This window comes from Anolis carolinensis, unplaced genomic scaffold, assembly GCF_035594765.1.
Source record: "Anolis carolinensis isolate JA03-04 unplaced genomic scaffold, rAnoCar3.1.pri scaffold_7, whole genome shotgun sequence".
In the NCBI taxonomy this organism is placed as follows: Eukaryota; Metazoa; Chordata; class Lepidosauria; order Squamata; family Dactyloidae; genus Anolis; species Anolis carolinensis.
Genome location: NW_026943818.1, coordinates 27745131 through 27762909, shown reverse-complemented (window position 1 = coordinate 27762909; position 17779 = coordinate 27745131). Strand labels below are relative to the sequence as shown.

At 39.8% G+C, this 17779-nt stretch overlaps 1 protein-coding gene across 2 annotated transcripts in view; it reads left to right on the top strand.

Moving 5' to 3' along the window:
- mtmr4 (myotubularin related protein 4) overlaps nt 1-17779 on the top strand; it is a 74760-nt gene that overhangs the window by 32683 nt on the left and 24298 nt on the right. The window contains exon 1 of one of the 2 annotated variants that reach the window (XM_062960301.1): nt 1069-1296. The exons of the other annotated variant lie outside the window; for it this stretch is intronic. Coding sequence (XP_062816371.1) covers nt 1246-1296 — 51 coding nt within the window. The 5' untranslated portion in view covers nt 1069-1245. Of the gene's footprint in view, nt 1-1068; nt 1297-17779 lie in introns of those variants that run through there. 2 annotated transcript variants of the gene reach the window in all.

Sequence of the window (17779 nt, the reverse complement as noted above, 5' to 3'; positions counted from 1 at the left end):
TGATTCCATTACCCTTTTATATATATAGATACAACAAAACTTAAGGGAGTGACACCGGGTGGGTCCTTGGGGTCTCGTCCAACTCAGCTCCAGATAAGAAACGATGATAATAGTGTTGCTGTGTATTTTCTGGGCCTTCGACAACACAATGATAATAGTGATGATGGGATTGCCCGCCTCTCTTTGCGGCTTGAGAGATAAAACACAAGTCTTGTAATACACTAGCTGTGGCCCAGGCCACGTGTTGCTGTGGCTAGGACTTTATTTTTCTTTTTGTTGTATGAACGTAGAGGGCGTAGATGAGAGGTTGTGCTGTCAATTTTTGAGGTTGTGAGGCATTTAGTTTAGTTGTTTTGTCCAGTGCCGTGATTCCATTACCCTTTTATATATATAGATACAACAAAACTTAAGGAGTGACACCGGGTGGGTCTTGGGGTCTCGTCCAACTCAGCTCCAGATAAGAAACGATGATAATAGTGTTTGCTGTGTATTTTCTGGGCCTTCGACAACACAATGATAATAGTGATGATGGGATTGCCCGCCTCTCTTTGCGGCTTGAGAGATAAAACAAAACTTAAGGAATGATACAGGGGTGGGTCTTGGGGTCCCCGTCCAACTTGGCTCCAGATTAGAAACGACGATAATAGTGTTGTTGTGTGTTTTCCAGGCCTTCGACAACACAATGATAATAGTGATGATGGGATTGCCTGCCTCTCTGCAGCTTGAGAGATTAAAAACACAAGTTTTACAATACAACGCACACAGTAATAATAATAGTAATGGCTCATCTGCTGTGTCTTGATGGTCTGGTTCTTTCGGGGTTGGCCGAACCTCTTATTTTTCGGCGCTGAGCCCTGTTAGGCAACAGACTCCTATTGTCCCTGTGCATTCCAGCACATGGATCAGATTGAAAATGGAGTCGTGGCCGGGGACGGATTGAGTCATCCTCGATGAGGGAGGGGGGTGGTGGTGGGGGACTCCCATTTTCTGCCCTGCCTCCTGGGGAGTCCCCTGGGCTGCCTTCCATCATTGGAGGAGGGTGGGAGTCTATAGGCCTGCCTTCTCCTCCTCCTCCTCCTCTCCATCTTCCCCTCCCCTCCATTGTCAGGCACCTGCTCCGAGGACTGCGAAGGATGCTCCATCCTTCCTCGCCAGGCCTCTCCCTGTGCCAATAAGGAGGGAGGGAGCAGGGGGAGCGATGCCATTGGCGTGCCCCCGGCGGCCCCCCGGGAGGAAGCCGCCACCATGACTCGGCGTCCGGCCCGCATCGTTGCCTGCTCCATGCTCAACTGCTTTGTAAGTGGCCTCCATCTTCCTCGCCCTCTCCATCCTTCCTTCCTTCCCCACCCCCTTTGCCTTCCATATGGGGAGCACAGCATCCTTGGGGAGTGGCATCGTCTCTCTCGTTGCCCCACATTCTTTGCCTCAAGGTGGGAGGGGAAGGGGTGTCCTCGGCCTCTTCTTTTATTTGGGGGGTGGGATTGCGGGCACGATTCCGAACCCGGGGATCCGGCCTCGGCTTGCTTTCCCGGTCAACCTTGATACAGAGTCCTTATGGGGAGGGAGTAGCTATGGGGAGAAGGGTGGGACAGAAAGGAAGATTGTAATAACAATATAATAACAATAATCTCCTGATGGGATAGAAAGAAAGATCGTAATAACAATATAATAACAATTATAATAATCTTCTGATGGGGTGGGATAGAAAGAAAGATCGTAATAACAATATAATAACAATTATAATAATCTTCTGATGGGGTGGGATAGAAAGAAAGATTGTAATAACAATATAATAACAATTATAATAATCTTCTGATGGGGTGGGATAGAAAGAAAGATCGTAATAACAATATAATAACAATTATAATAATCTTCTGATGGGGAGAACGGTGGGATAGAAAGAAAGATTGTAATAACAATTATAATAATCATCTGATGGGGAGAACGGTGGGATAGAAAGGAAGATCATAATAACAATATAATAACAATTATAATAATCTCCTGATGGGGAGAATGGTGGGATAGAAAGAAAGATCGTAATAACTATATAATAACAATTATAATAATCTTCTGATGGGGAGAACGGTGGGATAGAAAGAAAGATCGTAATAACAATATAATAACAATTGTAATAATCTGATCGGGTGAACGGTGGGATAGAAAGAAAGATCGTAATAACAATTATAATAATCATCTGATGGGGAGAACGGTGGGATAGAAAGAAAGATCGTAATAACAATATAATAACAATTATAATAATCTTCTGATGGGGAGAACGGTGGGATAGAAAGAAAGATCGTAATAACAATATAATAACAATTGTAATAATCTGATCGGGTGAACGGTGGGATAGAAAGAAAGATTGTAATAACAATTATAATAATCATCTGATGGGGAGAACGGTGGGATAGAAAGGAAGATCATAATAACAATATAATAACAATTATAATAATCTCCTGATGGGGAGAATGGTGGGATAGAAAGAAAGATCGTAATAACTATATAATAACAATTATAATAATCTTCTGATGGGGAGAACGGTGGGATAGAAAGAAAGATCGTAATAACAATATAATAACAATTATAATAATCTTCTGATGGGGAGAATGGTGGGATAGAAAGAAAGATCGTAATAACAATATAGTAACAATTATAATAATCTCCTGATGGGGTGGGATAGAAAGAAAGATCGTAATAACAATATAACAACAATTATAATAATCTTCTGATGGGGAGAATGGTGGGATAGAAAGAAAGATCGTAATAACAATATAGTAACAATTATAATAATCTCCTCATGGGGTGGGATAGAAAGAAAGATCGTAATAACAATATAATAATTATAATAATCTTCTGATGGGGTGGTATAGAAAGAAAGATCGTAATAACAATATAATAACAATTATAATAATCTTCTGATGGGGAGAATGGTGGGATAGAAAGAAAGATCGTAATAACAATATAATAACAATTATAATAATCTCCTGATGGGGTGGGATAGAAAGAAAGATCGTAATAACAATATAATAACAATAATCTCCAGATGGGATAGAAAGAAAGATCGTAATAGCAATTATAATAATCATCTGATGGGGAGAACGGTGGGATAGAAAGAAAGATTGTAGTAACAATTTAATTACAATTATAATAATCTTCTGATGGGGAGAAGGGTGGGATAGAAAGAAAGATCGTAATAACAATATAATAATTATAATAATCTTCTGATGGAGCGAACAGTGGGATAGAAAGATCATAATAATTATAATAATCATCTGATGGGGAGAACGGTGGGATAGAAAGGAAGATCATAATAACAATATAATAACAATTATAATAATCTTTTGATGGGGTGGGATAGAAAGGAAGATCATAATAACAATATAATAACAATTATAATAATCTTCTGATGGGGTGGGATAGAAAGATCCTAATAACGATATAATAACAATTATAATAATTATCTGATGGGGAGAATGGTGGGATAGAAAGAAAGATCGTAATAACAATATAATAACATAATAATCTTTTAATGGGGTGGGATAGAAAGGAAGATCGTAATAACAATATAATAACAATTATAATAATCTTCTGATGGGGTGGGATAGAAAGATCGTAATAACAATATAACAATTATAATCTTCTGATGGGGTGGGATAGAAAGAAAGATTGTAATAACAATATAATAACAATTATAATAATCTTCTGATGGGGTGGGATAGAAAGAAAGATCGTAATAACAATATAATAACAATTATAATAATCTTCTGATGGGGTGGGATAGAAAGAAAGATTGTAATAACAATATAATAACAATTATAATAATCTTCTGATGGGGTGGGATAGAAAGAAAGATCGTAATAACAATATAATAACAATTATAATAATCTTCTGATGGGGTGGGATAGAAAGAAAGATCGTAATAACAATATAATAACAATTATAATAATCTTCTGATGGGGTGGGATAGAAAGAAAGATCGTAATAACAATATAATAACAATTATAATAATCTTCTGATGGGGTGGGATAGAAAGAAAGATCGTTAATAACAATATAATAACAATTATAATAATCTTCTGATGGGGTGGGATAGAAAGAAAGATCGTAATAACAATATAATAACAATTATAATAATCTTCTGATGGGGTGGGATAGAAAGAAAGATCGTAATAACAATATAGTAACAATTATTATCTTAGTAAGTAGTCTGATGGGGAGAAAGGTAAGATAGAAATAAAGATAATAATAATAATAATAATAATAATAATAATAATAATAATACACATTGTGATGGGGAGAATGGCAAGATAATAATCATCATCATCATCATCATCATCTTAATACATATTCCAGTGGGGGGGGGGGGGAGAGAATAATAATAATAGGAATATTCCAATGGGGAGAATATAATAACCACCAACATTATCATTATCTTAATAGATATTCTGACGGGGAGAATAATAATAGATATTCTGATGGAGAGGACAATAATACAGTAGAGTCTCAGTTATCCAACATAAACGGGCCGGCAGAATGTTGGATAAGCGAATATCTTGGATAATAAGGAGAGATTAAGAAAAAGCCTATTAAACATCAAAATAGGTTATGATTTTACAAATTAAGCACCCAAACATCATGTTAGACAACAAATTTGACAGAAAAAGTAGTTCATTACACATTAATGCTATGTAGTAATTACTGTATTTACGAATTTAGCACCAAAATATCATGATATATTGAAAACATTGACTACAAAAATGCGTTGGATAATCCAGAACGTTGGATAAGTGAGAGACTATTGTATTGATATAGTACAATATAGTAATTTATTGCCAGTATTGTACTATGCTAATAATATAATATGGTATGTAAATTTAATTTGTAAGCCACTCTGAGTCCCCTTTGGGGTGAGAAGGGCGGCATATAAATGTAGCAAATAAATAATAAAAATAATAGATATTCTGATGGGGAAAATAACAGAATAGAAAGAAAGATAGTAATATCATCTTAATAGATATTCTGATGGGGAGAATGGCAGGATAAAATTAATATTATATATTATACTAGCTGTGCCCGGCCACGCGTTGCTGTGGCGTTGTCTGGTGGTGTTGGTGAGAAATTGTAGAGGTAGTGGTGGTATTGAATGTCTGTTGTATGGCTGTCTTTATGTTTAGTATTCACACTGAAGTGGATTATATGGCAGTGCGGAGTCAAGATAATCCAGTTCAAAGCAGATAATATAAGATTCTAAATGGGTTATATAGCTGCGTGGAAGGGCCTTGAGTCTACACTGCCATATAATCCAGTTAAAATCTGATAATCTGTGGAAGAGGCCTAGGTGAGACCTAACTGTGCCTGTCCCCTGGGCTGAGTAGGTTGCTAGGAGACCAAGTGGGCGGAGCTTAGCCTTCAAACTGGCAGCAATTGGATAAAAACTATTCTTCCTCTCCCTGTAATTAGGACTTTATTTTTCTTTTCTTTTTGTTGTATCAACCTAGAGGCGTGGATGATGGGTTGTGTTGTCAAATTTCGAGGTTGGGGGGCCTGTAGTTTTGTTGTTTTGCCGGTCGCCGTGATGCCACCACTCATGTATATATATATAGACTAGCTGTGCCCGGCCACGCGTTGCTGTGGCGAAGTCTGGTGTTCTGGGAAATAAAGTCTTGAGGAATTGGTGGTAGTTAAGGTAAAGGGTAAAGGTTTCCCCTGACATTAAGTCCATTCATGTCTGACTCTGGGGGTTGGGGCTCATCTCCATTTCTAAGCCGAAGAGCCGGCGTTGTCCGTAGACTCCTCCAAGGTCATGTGTGGGCGGAGCTTAGCCTTCTAACTGGCAGCAAGCGGATAAAAACCAAGTCTTCCTCTCCCTCTAATTAGGACTTTATTTTTCTTTCTTTTTGTTGTATCAACCTAGAGGCGTGGATAATGGGTTGTGTTGTCAAATTTCGAGGTTGGGGGGCCTGTAGTTTTGTTGTTTTGCCGGTCGCCGTGATGCCATCACTCATTTATATATACAGTAGAGTCTCACTTATCCAAGCTAAACGGGCCGGCAGAAGCTTGGATAAGCGAATAACTTGGATAATAAGGAGGGATTAAGGAAAAGCCTATTAAACATCAAATTAGGTTATGATTTTACAAATGAAGCACCAAAACATCATGTTATACAACAAATTTGAGAGAAAAAGTAGTTCAATACGCAGTAATGTTATGTTGTAATTACTGTATTTACGAATTTAGCACCAAAATCTCATGATATATTGAAACCATTGACTACAAAAATGGCTTGGATTATCCAGAGGCTTGGATAAGTGAGGCTTGGATAAGTGAGACTCTACTGCAGGGGTCCTCAAACTTTTAAAGCAAAGGGCCGGTCTACAATCCTTCAGACTGTGGAGGGGCCGAATTATCATTTGAAAAAAAATACGAACAAATTCCTATGCACACTGCACATCTTATTTGTAGTGCAAAACAACAACAATGAAAGAACAATACAATATTTAAAAATGAAAACAATCTTAACCAACATAAACCTATCAGGATTTCAATGGAAAGTATGGGCCTGCTACTGGCCAATGAGATAGTCAAGTTAATTAGGATTGTTGTTTGTTGTTGTTGTGTGCTTTCAAGTCATTTCAGACTTTGGGTGAGCCTAAGTCTAAAATTTATTTATTTATTATTTACTGCATTTATTTACTACATTTGTATCACACCCTTCTCACCCCAAAGGGGTCTCAGAGTGGCTTACGAATTATATGTACATACAATATATTATATTATTAGCATAGCACAATATAAGCATTATATATTACTATATTGAACTATACCACAATACTGTAATATTATTAGTAATATTATATGTAATATAGACTATATAATTAATATTACTATATGGTATTATTATTAGTGTTATATTGTATTACATTATAATATTATTATCAATATTATATGTATATACAATATATGATATTATAAAACTGAGGGCGGGGGCCAGGTAAATGACCTCGGAGGGCCGCATCCGGCCCCCGGGCCTTAGTTTGGGGACCCTTGCACTATACTGTAATATTATATGTAATATATAACATATAATTAATATTATTATATGATATTGTTAGTATTGTATTGTATAAAATGATAATATTATTATCAGTATTATATGTATATACAATATATTATATTATTAAAACGGATATAAAAATATTATATTATAAATGATGGCGAGGGCCAGGTAAATGACCTTGGAGGGCCGCATCCGGCCCCCGGGCCTTAGTTTGGGGACCCCTGATCCAGAGGCTTGGATAAGTGAGGCTTGGATAAGTGAGACTCTACTGTATAGATAATAATAATAACAATAATATAATAATAATCTTAATAGATATCCTGCTGGGAGAAAGGCAGGATAGAAATGAGGTTCATCATCATCTTAATTGATATTTTGAAATATCAGTTGAAATGTTCGACTCCCCTCTTTTGAGATCCGAGGTCAGGATGAAACCCGGTACCCGCTTGGATAACCAATTCCCCAAGGTTGTTGTATGTCTTTCGGGCTGTGTGGCCATGTTCCAGAAGCATTCTCTCCTGACGTTTCGCCCACATCTATGGCAGGCATCCTCAGAGGTTGTGAGGTATGGAGAAAACTAAGCAAAGAGGTTAATATATATCTGTGGAAAGTCTAGGGTGAGAGAGGTCAGTATGAATGTTGTGTAGTTAATCACTTAAATTAGCATTGAAAAGCTTATCTGCTGTCTTCTTCCTGCCTCTGGGGCATCCTTTGTTTAGAGTCGTTAACTGCCCTAGGTTGATTCATGTCTGGAAATCCTCTGTTTTCAGAGTATTGCTTTTTATTCCCAGAAACTCGTGTTTTCAGTGTCTCGAAGGCGCTTTTGCTGCGGTAAATCCCCCCTCGCCCCAGGTGTGTCTGCCTTTTTGTTCCTCTGGATCGCAGCCACATGGCTGCCGACCGAAGCGTAGGCCTTTCCATTGCGATCCCCTCCCCACCTTTGTCCTTCGTGGCCTTCTCTGAAGGTGGCTTTGGTCTGTGTTGGCCCTCGGGGCTTGCCGTTATTGGTGTCGGCGGGGGGAATAGGACGGGGCAGGCCCACTCCGTGAGCTTCCGCTTGTCATCAGTGACGGACGGCTGGGTGCGCACTTAGTCAGCAAAGCGTTCGGAAAGCCGCCTTGGAGGACATCCGGACTCGGGCCTGGCGAGGAGAAGGCAGGAGGCCCAGAGATGAGGGGGCGGATCTGGCATGCATCACCGAGACGTGGTTGGACGAGCAGGGTGGTGTGAATCTCACCCAGCTGTGTCCACCAGGTTTCGGGGTGCATCAGCAGGCCAGGGCTGGGGGGCGGGGAGGAGGAGTCGCGGTGATCTTTCGGCAGTCTATCGCCCTGATCAGATGCGCCGTTCCGCAGTTCCCCGTGGTTTTATTCTTATCTTTTTCTCACCCCAGGTTTTAACTGAGTGTTCATGCGGCCCGCCCTGTTATATTGCTTTTTTGATTTTGTGTTGTACTGTACATGATTATTTTTGTATTGTTGTAATTGTATTATGATATGTTGTTTTTATATTTTGCTATATTGTATTGTTCTGGGCATGGCCCCATGTAAGCCGCCCCGAGTCCCCGTTGGGGAGATGGTGGCGGGATATAAATAAAGTTTTATTATTATTATTATCAACACAACAACGTTGTATGGCACAGCAAACAAGATAGATATGCTGGATTTCGTTTCGCAAAACCACAAGTCGAACACTTCCCAAGTGTCTAGGACTGTGTGATGTATTTTCTGATGATGTGTGCAGATCCCAGTAGGGTGGCCTTTTGCAGTTGGCAGATGGTGATTTTGTCAATGTCTATTGTTTCCAAATGCCGGCTGAGATCTTTTGGCACAGCACCCAGTGTGCCCATCACCACCGGGACCACCTGTACTGGTTTCTGCCAGAGTCTTTGAAGTTCAATCTTGAGGTCCTGATAGCGGCTGAGTTTTTCCTGTTGTTTTTCATCTATGCGACTGTCACCTGGGATGGCAACATCAATGATCCAAACCTTGTTCTTTTCTACAACTGTGATGTCTGGTGTGTTGTGTTCCAGAACTTTGTCAGTCTGGATTCGGAAGTCCCACAGTATCTTTGCATGTTCATTTTCCAATACTTTTGCAGGTTTGTGATCCCACCAGTTCTTTGCTGCTATTATTATTATTATTATTATTATATTATCGTCTGCTAGGAGAGCATTGGCTTGGGAAGGAGAAACGTCCGGGTGCATTACGTTGTTTTGTTGTCCTATCTGTGCGATGTCTACAATGCTTTCCCAGTATAGTAAAGCCGCTCTGAGTCCCCTCGGAGAGAAGGGCGGGGTATAAATGCATGTCATAAATAAATAATAAATAGTGAGCTCCTGTTTGAGATATATAAAAAAACAGAACAACATGATAATGGTAATTCTTTAGTAGAGCACATGCAAGGAGCATTGTTGCGATTGTTGAGGTGCGGCGTCCAGTTGTTCCCGACTCCTGGAAAAGAGGCAAAGGTTTTCTTAAAATCATCTATATACCCTGTTTCCCTGAAAATAAGACATTCCCCCAAAAATAAGACCTAGTAGAAGTTTTGCTGAATTGCTAAATATAAGGCCTCCCCCGAAAGTAAGACCTAGCAAAGTTTTTGTTTGGAAGCATGCCCGGCACCTGCCAAACAAAAGACCATAGCATGCAGGATTGGTAAATGTAAATAATAATAATAATAATAATAATAATAATAATAATAATAATAATAACAACTATAACTCAGCCGCTATCAGGACCTCAAGATTGAACTGCATAGACTCTGGCAGAAACCAGTGCAGGTGGTCCCGGTGGTGATGGGCACACTGGGTGCCGTGCCAAAAGATCTCAGCCGGCATTTGGAAACAATAGACATTGACAAAATCACGATCTGCCAACTGCAAAAGGCCACCCAACTGGGATCTGCAGCATCATCCAAAAATACATCACACAGTCCTAGACACTTGGGAAGTGTTCGACTCGTGATTTTGTGATATGAAATCCAGCATATCTATCTTGTTTGCTGTGTAATAATAATAATAATAATAATAATAATAATAATAATAATAATAATACATCACACAGTCCTAGACACTTGGGAAGTGTTTGACTTGTGATTTTGTGATACAAAATCCAGCATGTCTATCTTGTTTGCTGTGTCATAATAATAATAACTATTATTATTATTATTATTATTATTACTACTACTTTATTTTTATACCCCACCTCCATCTCTCCAGAGGGACTCGGGGCAGCTTACATACCAGTTGTATATGGAAATAATGGTAGTACAGTAGAGTCTCACTTATCCAAGCTAAACGGGCCGGCAGAAGCTTGGATAAGCAAATATGTTTGATAATAAGGAGGCATTAAGGAAAAGCCTTTTTAAACATCAAAATAGGTTATGATTTTACAAATTAAGCACCAAAACATCATGTTAGACAACAAATTTGGCAGAAGAAGTAGTTCATTACGCAGTAATGCTATGTAGTAATTACTGTATTTACGAATTTAGCACCAAAATATCACAATGCATTGAAAACACTGACTACAAATATGGGTTGGATAATCCAGAACGTTGGATAAGTGAGTGTTGGATAAGTGAGACTCTACTGTATATATATAAAAGGGTGATGAAATTTCGGCCTGGGACAAAACAACAAAACTACACATCCCAGAAACACTAAACTTGTCAGCACAACCCCTCATCCATGCCTCTACGTTCATACAACAAAAAGAAAAGAAAAATTAAGTCCTAATTAGAGGGAGAGGAATAATTGTTTTTATCCAATTGCTGCCAGTCAGAAGGCTAAGCTCTGCCCACTTGGTCTCCTAGCAACCCATTCAGCCCAGGGGACAGGCAGAGTTAGGCCTCACTTAGGCCTCTTCCACACTGCCTATAAAATACAGATTATCTGATTTTAACTGGATTATATGGCAGTGTAGACTGAAGGCCCTTCCACACAGCTATATAACCTATTTATAATTGACTTAATGTCAGGGGAAAACCTTTACCCTTGACCTTAACTACCACCAGTTCCTCAATACTTTATTTCCCAGACCACCAGACTTCGCCACAGCAACGCGTGGCCGGGCACAGCTAGTAGAATCATAAAATAATAGAGTTGGAAGAGACCTCGTGGGCCATCCAGTCCAACCCCCTGCCTTGATGGAGTGGGGTTGTTGTATGTTTTCTGGGCTGTCTGGCCATGTTCCAAAAGCATTCTCTCCTGACGTTTCGCCCACATCTATGGCAGCCATCCTCAGAGGTTGTGAGGTCTGGAGAAACTCAGCAAGGAAGGTTTATATATATCTGTGGAAAGTCCAGGGTGAGGGAAGAACTCTTTGTCTATTGGAGGCCAGTGTGAATGTTGTAGTTAATCAGGGTTGTTGTATGTTTTCCGGGCTGGCTGGCCATGTTCCAGAAGCATTCTCTCCTGTCGTTTCACCCACATCTATGGCAGGCATCCTCAGAGGTTGTGAGGTCTGGAGAAACTCAGCAAGGAAGGTTTATATATATCTGTGAAAAGTCCAGGGTGAGAGAAGAACTCTTTCAGTTGGAGGCCAGTGTGAATGTTGTAGTTAATCAGGATTGTTGTATGTTTTCCGGGCTCTATGGTCATGTTCCAGAAGCATTCTCTCCTGACGTTTTGCTCACATCTATGGCAGGCATCCTCAGAGGTTGTGAGGTATGGAGAAACTAGGTATAGCTGTGGAAAGTCCAGGTTGAGAGAAGAACTCTTTGTCAGTTGGAGGCCAGTGTGAATGTTGTAGTTAATCACCTTGATTAGCACTGAATAGCTACATACAATATACGACAACCCTGTGATCCCGGCCATGAAAGCCTTCAACAACACCTTGATGGAGTACTTCCTCATTGTTCCGCATGCTGCTGGAAATTTTTATGGTGTCGTAAATTAGTTAAATTAGCCTCCCCGCATAAAGCGGTACCTAAATTTCCTACTCGACTGATGCAACGGTTTTTCGGGCTGCATAGGTCAACAGCAAGCTGGACTATTAATCGTCGGGCTGGTTTCGAACTCATGTAGTGATTTGTTGCATCTGGCTACTACGCCACAGCCCAGTATGTGTTCTATTGAGTGGGGAGTCATAGTCCAATTCTCAAACCGCTACACCATATATTTATTTATTTATTTATTTATTTACAGTATTTATATTCCGGCCTTCTCACCCTGAAGGGGACTCAGGGCGGATTACAATGAACATATATATGGCAAACATTCAATGCCAACAGACAAACAACATTCAGTTTAGACAGACACAGAGGCATTTTTAACATCTTTCCAGCTTCACGATTCCGGCCACTGGGGGAGCTGTTGCTTCACTGTCCACTTGGTGGCTGTTCTTCCTCATTCTTTTCCTCGTGTTTTGCTGGCAGTTTTTATGGTGTTGTAAATTAGTTAAATTAGCCTCCTGCATAAAGCGTACCTAAATTTTCCCTACTTGACAGATGCAACTGTCAAGTAGCATATTTCTCGCTGTTTCCTAAACGAAAAGCAATATCAGAGTCTTGTCAAAGAGCTGAAAGTTGTTATACCAGAATTAATTGCAGGATGGGATGCGAAGACCTGCAGACCCAGAACACTGGCTCTGGCAAGAAAGGAAAGATGACGTGCCTTTCCGTGGCTCATGAAACAAGAGTGGCAGGACCTGGGAGCCCTCTGGTACATATGTGTACAACCATGTGCTTTGTCTATTTACAGTATTTATATTCTCACAGAACACATATACAGTAAACATTAAATGCCGTTATACACAGACAGATAGAGGGTATATAGGCATTTCCCATCTTCGGCATCCTGGAGGTTGTGCTCAATTCTGGACAGGGGAGGGTGGGCGGGGCTACCGCTTCATTCTCCATGTCGAAGAGCCCTGTTCACAGACTTCCTCCTTTATTTGTTTGCTGGCATTTTTCTGCTATTACCTTTTACGTTGCCCTTAAAATACCTCCCCGCTTAAGCAGTACCTATTTATCTACTCACTTCTGTTTTCGATCTGCTAGGTGGGCTGAAGATCGGGTACTCACCCCGACCCGGGCTTTTCTAGCACTTCTCCATTGGTTCGTTTTGGGAACTTTCCTGTCCGGTTGTCATCACTTTTCTGCTTTGCTCCCGGAGCCCTGAAAAAAAAAAATACCCCAATAGGCTTTGCTCTTTTGCAGACTCGGCACTGTCAAAGCACCTTTGCCACGTCTGACAAGGCTGCCATCCTTTCTCTACCATCAAACAAATTGCCGTTGCCTTTTCCTGAAATATAGGTCAGTGTAGCTATATGTCCCCCCTCATGCAGGTGGATTGATATATTTGTTTTCCAAAATGACACATTTTCAGATTGAAAAACAAAACATGTCAGACCTTTGCCTGATAATGAGGAGAGAGAAAAAGGCGAAATCGGCCGGATCGTGAGGTCCGCAAGCGAGCTGAAGCCTTGCTTGATATATTTAGAAAGGACTGGTGAACTCAGATGTCTCGGTACTGAATTTCCAATGAGGGAATGATGTCATTTTCCTTTCCTTTAAATAGAAAAAAAATAAAAAAGATTTCAGTCCATCCTAGAAGTGCTGTTCTTTTCTCAGCTCCTGCACGGACAATGCACGTTATTCGACAAAAAGAAAACAAGGCCACACATGTCTGTCATTGGATCAAAAACATCCAAAAATCAATCTCTTGGTGGCTTGAAACAGATACCTTTCTGGCTTGCGTCTTGTAGGATGTCCCATAAATCCACTGCTGAAACATCTCCATCCATCTAAGGTCAGGCAGTTCCTGCCACATTCTTCATCTCTGCTCAGCTCTCTCGTCCTTTGAATCCATGGATTTTGGAAACCAGCCATTCCACAGAAAGAACATTTGATGTTCCTCCCGATGTTCCCGTTTTTATTTATTTACTCGCTGTGCCCGGCCACGCGTTGCTGTGGCTTTTTTTAAGGTGGTTCCATGTCTTAGAGGGGGGGGGGATCCTTTGTTGGGAGGTGTTAGGTGGCCCTGATGGTTTCCTGGATGGAATTCCTTTGTTTTCAGAGTGTTGCTCTTCATTTTGTGTTTTGAGATGAAAGAGTGATGAGTACCGAATGGGTTTGGACCTTCAAAGAGTGGGTGTTTCCCTGTTTGAGGGGGAGGGATCCTTTGGTGAGCGTAAGAACGTAAAATGAGACGTGGATGAGGGGTTGTGTTGTCAATTTTCTAGGTTGGGGGGCCTTTAGTTTTGTTGTTTTGCCCGGTGGAGCGACACCATTATCCTTTTATATATATAGACTAGCTGTGCCCGGCCACGAATTGCTGTGGCAAAGTATGGTGGTATGGAAAATAAAGTACAGTAGAGTCTCGCTTATCCAACGTAAACGGGCCGGCAGAACGTTGGATAAGCGAATATGTTGGATAATAAGGAGAGATTAAGGAGAAGCCTATTAAACATTAAATTAGGTTATGATCTTACAAATTAAGCACCAAAACATCATGTTATACAACAAATTTGACAGAAAAAGTAGTTCATTACACATTAATGCTATGTAGTAACTACTGTATTTACGAATTTAGCACCAAAATATCATGATATATTGAAAACATTGACTACAAAAATGCGTTGGATAATCCAGAATGTTGGATAAGCAAGTGTTGGATAAGTGAGACTCTGCTGTATTGAGAAATTGGTGGTAGTTAAGGTAAAGGGTAAAGGTTTTACCTTAGATTAAGTCCATTATAAATGGGTTATATAGCTGTGTGGAAGGGCCTTGAGTCCACACTGCCATGTAATTCTGTTAAAATCAGATAATCTGTATTTTATAGGCAGTGTGGAAGAGGCCTAAGTGAGGCCTAACTCTGCCTGTCCCCTGGGCTGAGTGGGTTGCTAGGAGACCAAGTGGGCGGAGTTTAGCCGTCTAACTGGCAGCAATTGGATAAAAACAATTATTCCTCTCCCTCTAATTAGGACTGTATTTTTCTTTTCTTTTTGTTGTATGAACGTAGAGGCATGGATGAGGGGTTGTGCTGCCAAGTTTAGTGTTTCTGGGATGTGTAGTTTTGTTGTTTTGTCCTAGGCCGAAATTTCATTACCCTTTTATATATATAGATTAAGAAAAAGAAGCAGATGGGAGGAGAAGAAGAGCCGTTCTTTGGTGTCGGTTGAGAAGACAATGAGGGAAGCCAGTCCAACACCAGATTATGCCTTAAGCATGTTGGTTTTCTTAAGGCTGAAAAAAAATTCCTCAAAATAATTTCTGCTAGGAATGTTAAGCACATTGCTGACCTTCAAGACTCGTGATTTCATCCTTGAACATCACACAGACCACATTGTGGTGGATTGCATTCCTGGTTGCTTTCACTTGATGGCCAAGCTTCTGATCAGACTTGGTTTGTCTCATCCACAAGGAAGGAGATACAGGCGTTTCCCACCAAATAGTGCATTATTATTACTAGATCTTAAGTCTTGGGGATGTAATTCCAAACCAGCAATGAGGAGGATCAGGGGATCCATAAATACCCTCCTGATATTATTAATGAGTTTCACCGGGATGTAAGTGCCAGTAGGTCTTCAATTAGTACGTTGTCCTCCAGAGTGGTAAGGAAGCATGTCTTGGGATTGATAGTCTTTGCGTAGCCAATATTATTATTATTTATGACACAGCAAACAAGATAGATATGCTGGATTTCGTATCACAAAATCACAAGTCGAACACTTCCCAAGTCAAAAATCAGAAACTCCTCAAAGCAGAGCAGACAAAAAATCAGTACAAGAAAACCGCACTACAAACTAGAGCTGACAGCTGGCACAACAAAACATTATTATTATTATTATTATTATTATTATTATTTTATTATGACACAGCAAACAAGATAGATATGCTGGATTTTGTATCACAAAATCACAAGTCGAACACTTCCCAAGTCAAAAATCAGAAACTCCTCAAAGCAGAGCAGACAAAAAATCAGTACAAGAAAACCGCACTACAAACTAGAGCTGACAGCTGGCACAACAAAACATTATTATTATTATTATTATTATTATTATTATTATTTTATTATGACACAGCAAACAAGATAGATATGCTGGATTTTGTATCACAAAATCACAAGTCGAACACTTCCCAAGTCAAAAATCAGAAACTCCTCAAAGCACAGCAGACAAAAAATCAGTACAAGAAAACCGCACTACAAACTAGAGCTGACAGCTGGCACAACAAAACATTATTATTATTATTATTATTATTATTATTATTATTTTATTATGACACAGCAAACAAGATAGATATGCTGGATTTCGTATCACAAAATCACAAGTCGAACACTTTCCAAGTCAAAAATCAGAAACTCCTCAAAGCACAGCAGACAAAAAATCAGTACAAGAAAACCGCACTACAAACTAGAGCTGACAGCTGGCACAACAAAACATTATTATTATTATTATTATTATTATTATTATTATTATTATTATTATTATTATTTTATTATGACACAGCAAACAAGATAGATATGCTGGATTTCGTATCACAAAATCACAAGTCGAACACTTTCCAAGTCAAAAATCAGAAACTCCTCAAAGCACAGCAGACAAAAAATCAGTACAAGAAAACCGCACTACAAACTAGAGCTGACAGCTGGCACAACAAAACATTATTATTATTATTATTATTATTATTATTATTATTATTTTATTATTATGACACAGCAAACAAGATAGACATGCTGGATTTCATATCATAGAATCACAAGTCGAACACTTCCCAAGTGTCTAGGACTGTGTAATGTATTATTATTATTAATTATTATTATTATTATTATTATTATTTTATTATTATTTTATTATGACACAGCAAACAAGATAGACATGCTGGATTTCATATCACAAAATCACAAGTCGTACACTTCCCAAGTGTCTAGGACTGTGTGATGTATTTTCGGATGATGCGCGCAGATCCCAGCAGGGTGGCCTTTTGCAGCTGGCAGATCGTGATTTTGTCAATGCCTACTGTTTCCAAATGCCAGCTGAGATCTTTTGGCACAGCACCCAATGTACCGATCACCACCGGGACCACCTGCACTGGTTTCTGCCAGAGTCTTTGCAGTTCAATCTTGAGGTCCTGATAGCGGCTGAGTTTTTCCTGTTGTTTTTAACCTGGGATGGCAACATCAATGATCCAAACCTTGTTCTTTTCCACAACTGTGATGTCTGGTGTGTTGTGTTCCAGAACTTTGTCAGTCTGGATCCGGAAGTCCCACAGTATCTTTGCGTGCTCATTTTCCAATACTTTTGCAGGATTGTGATCCCACCAGTTCTTTGCTGCTGGGAGGTGGTACTTGAGGCATAAGTTCCAATGAATCATTTGGGCCACATAGTTGTGTCTCTGTTTGTAGTCTGTCTGTGCGATTTTCTTACAGCAGCTGAGGATAAGATCAATGGTTTTGTCGGTTTCCTTGCACAGTCTGCATTTTGGGTCATCAGCTGATTTTTCGATCTTGGCCTGAATTGCATTTGTCCTGATGTCTTGCTCCTGGGCTGCAAGGATCAGGCCTTCAGTCTCCTTCTTCAGGGTCCCATTTGTGAGCCAGAGCCAGGTCTTCTCCTTGTCAGCTTTTCCTTCAATTTTGTCAAGGAACTTTCCAGGCAATGTTTTGTTGTGCCAGCTTGTCAGCTCTAGTTTGTAGTGCGGTTTTCTTGTACTGGTTTTTTGTCTGCTGTGCTTTGAGGAGTTTCTGATTTTTGACTTCAATCAAAGCAGGTTCTTC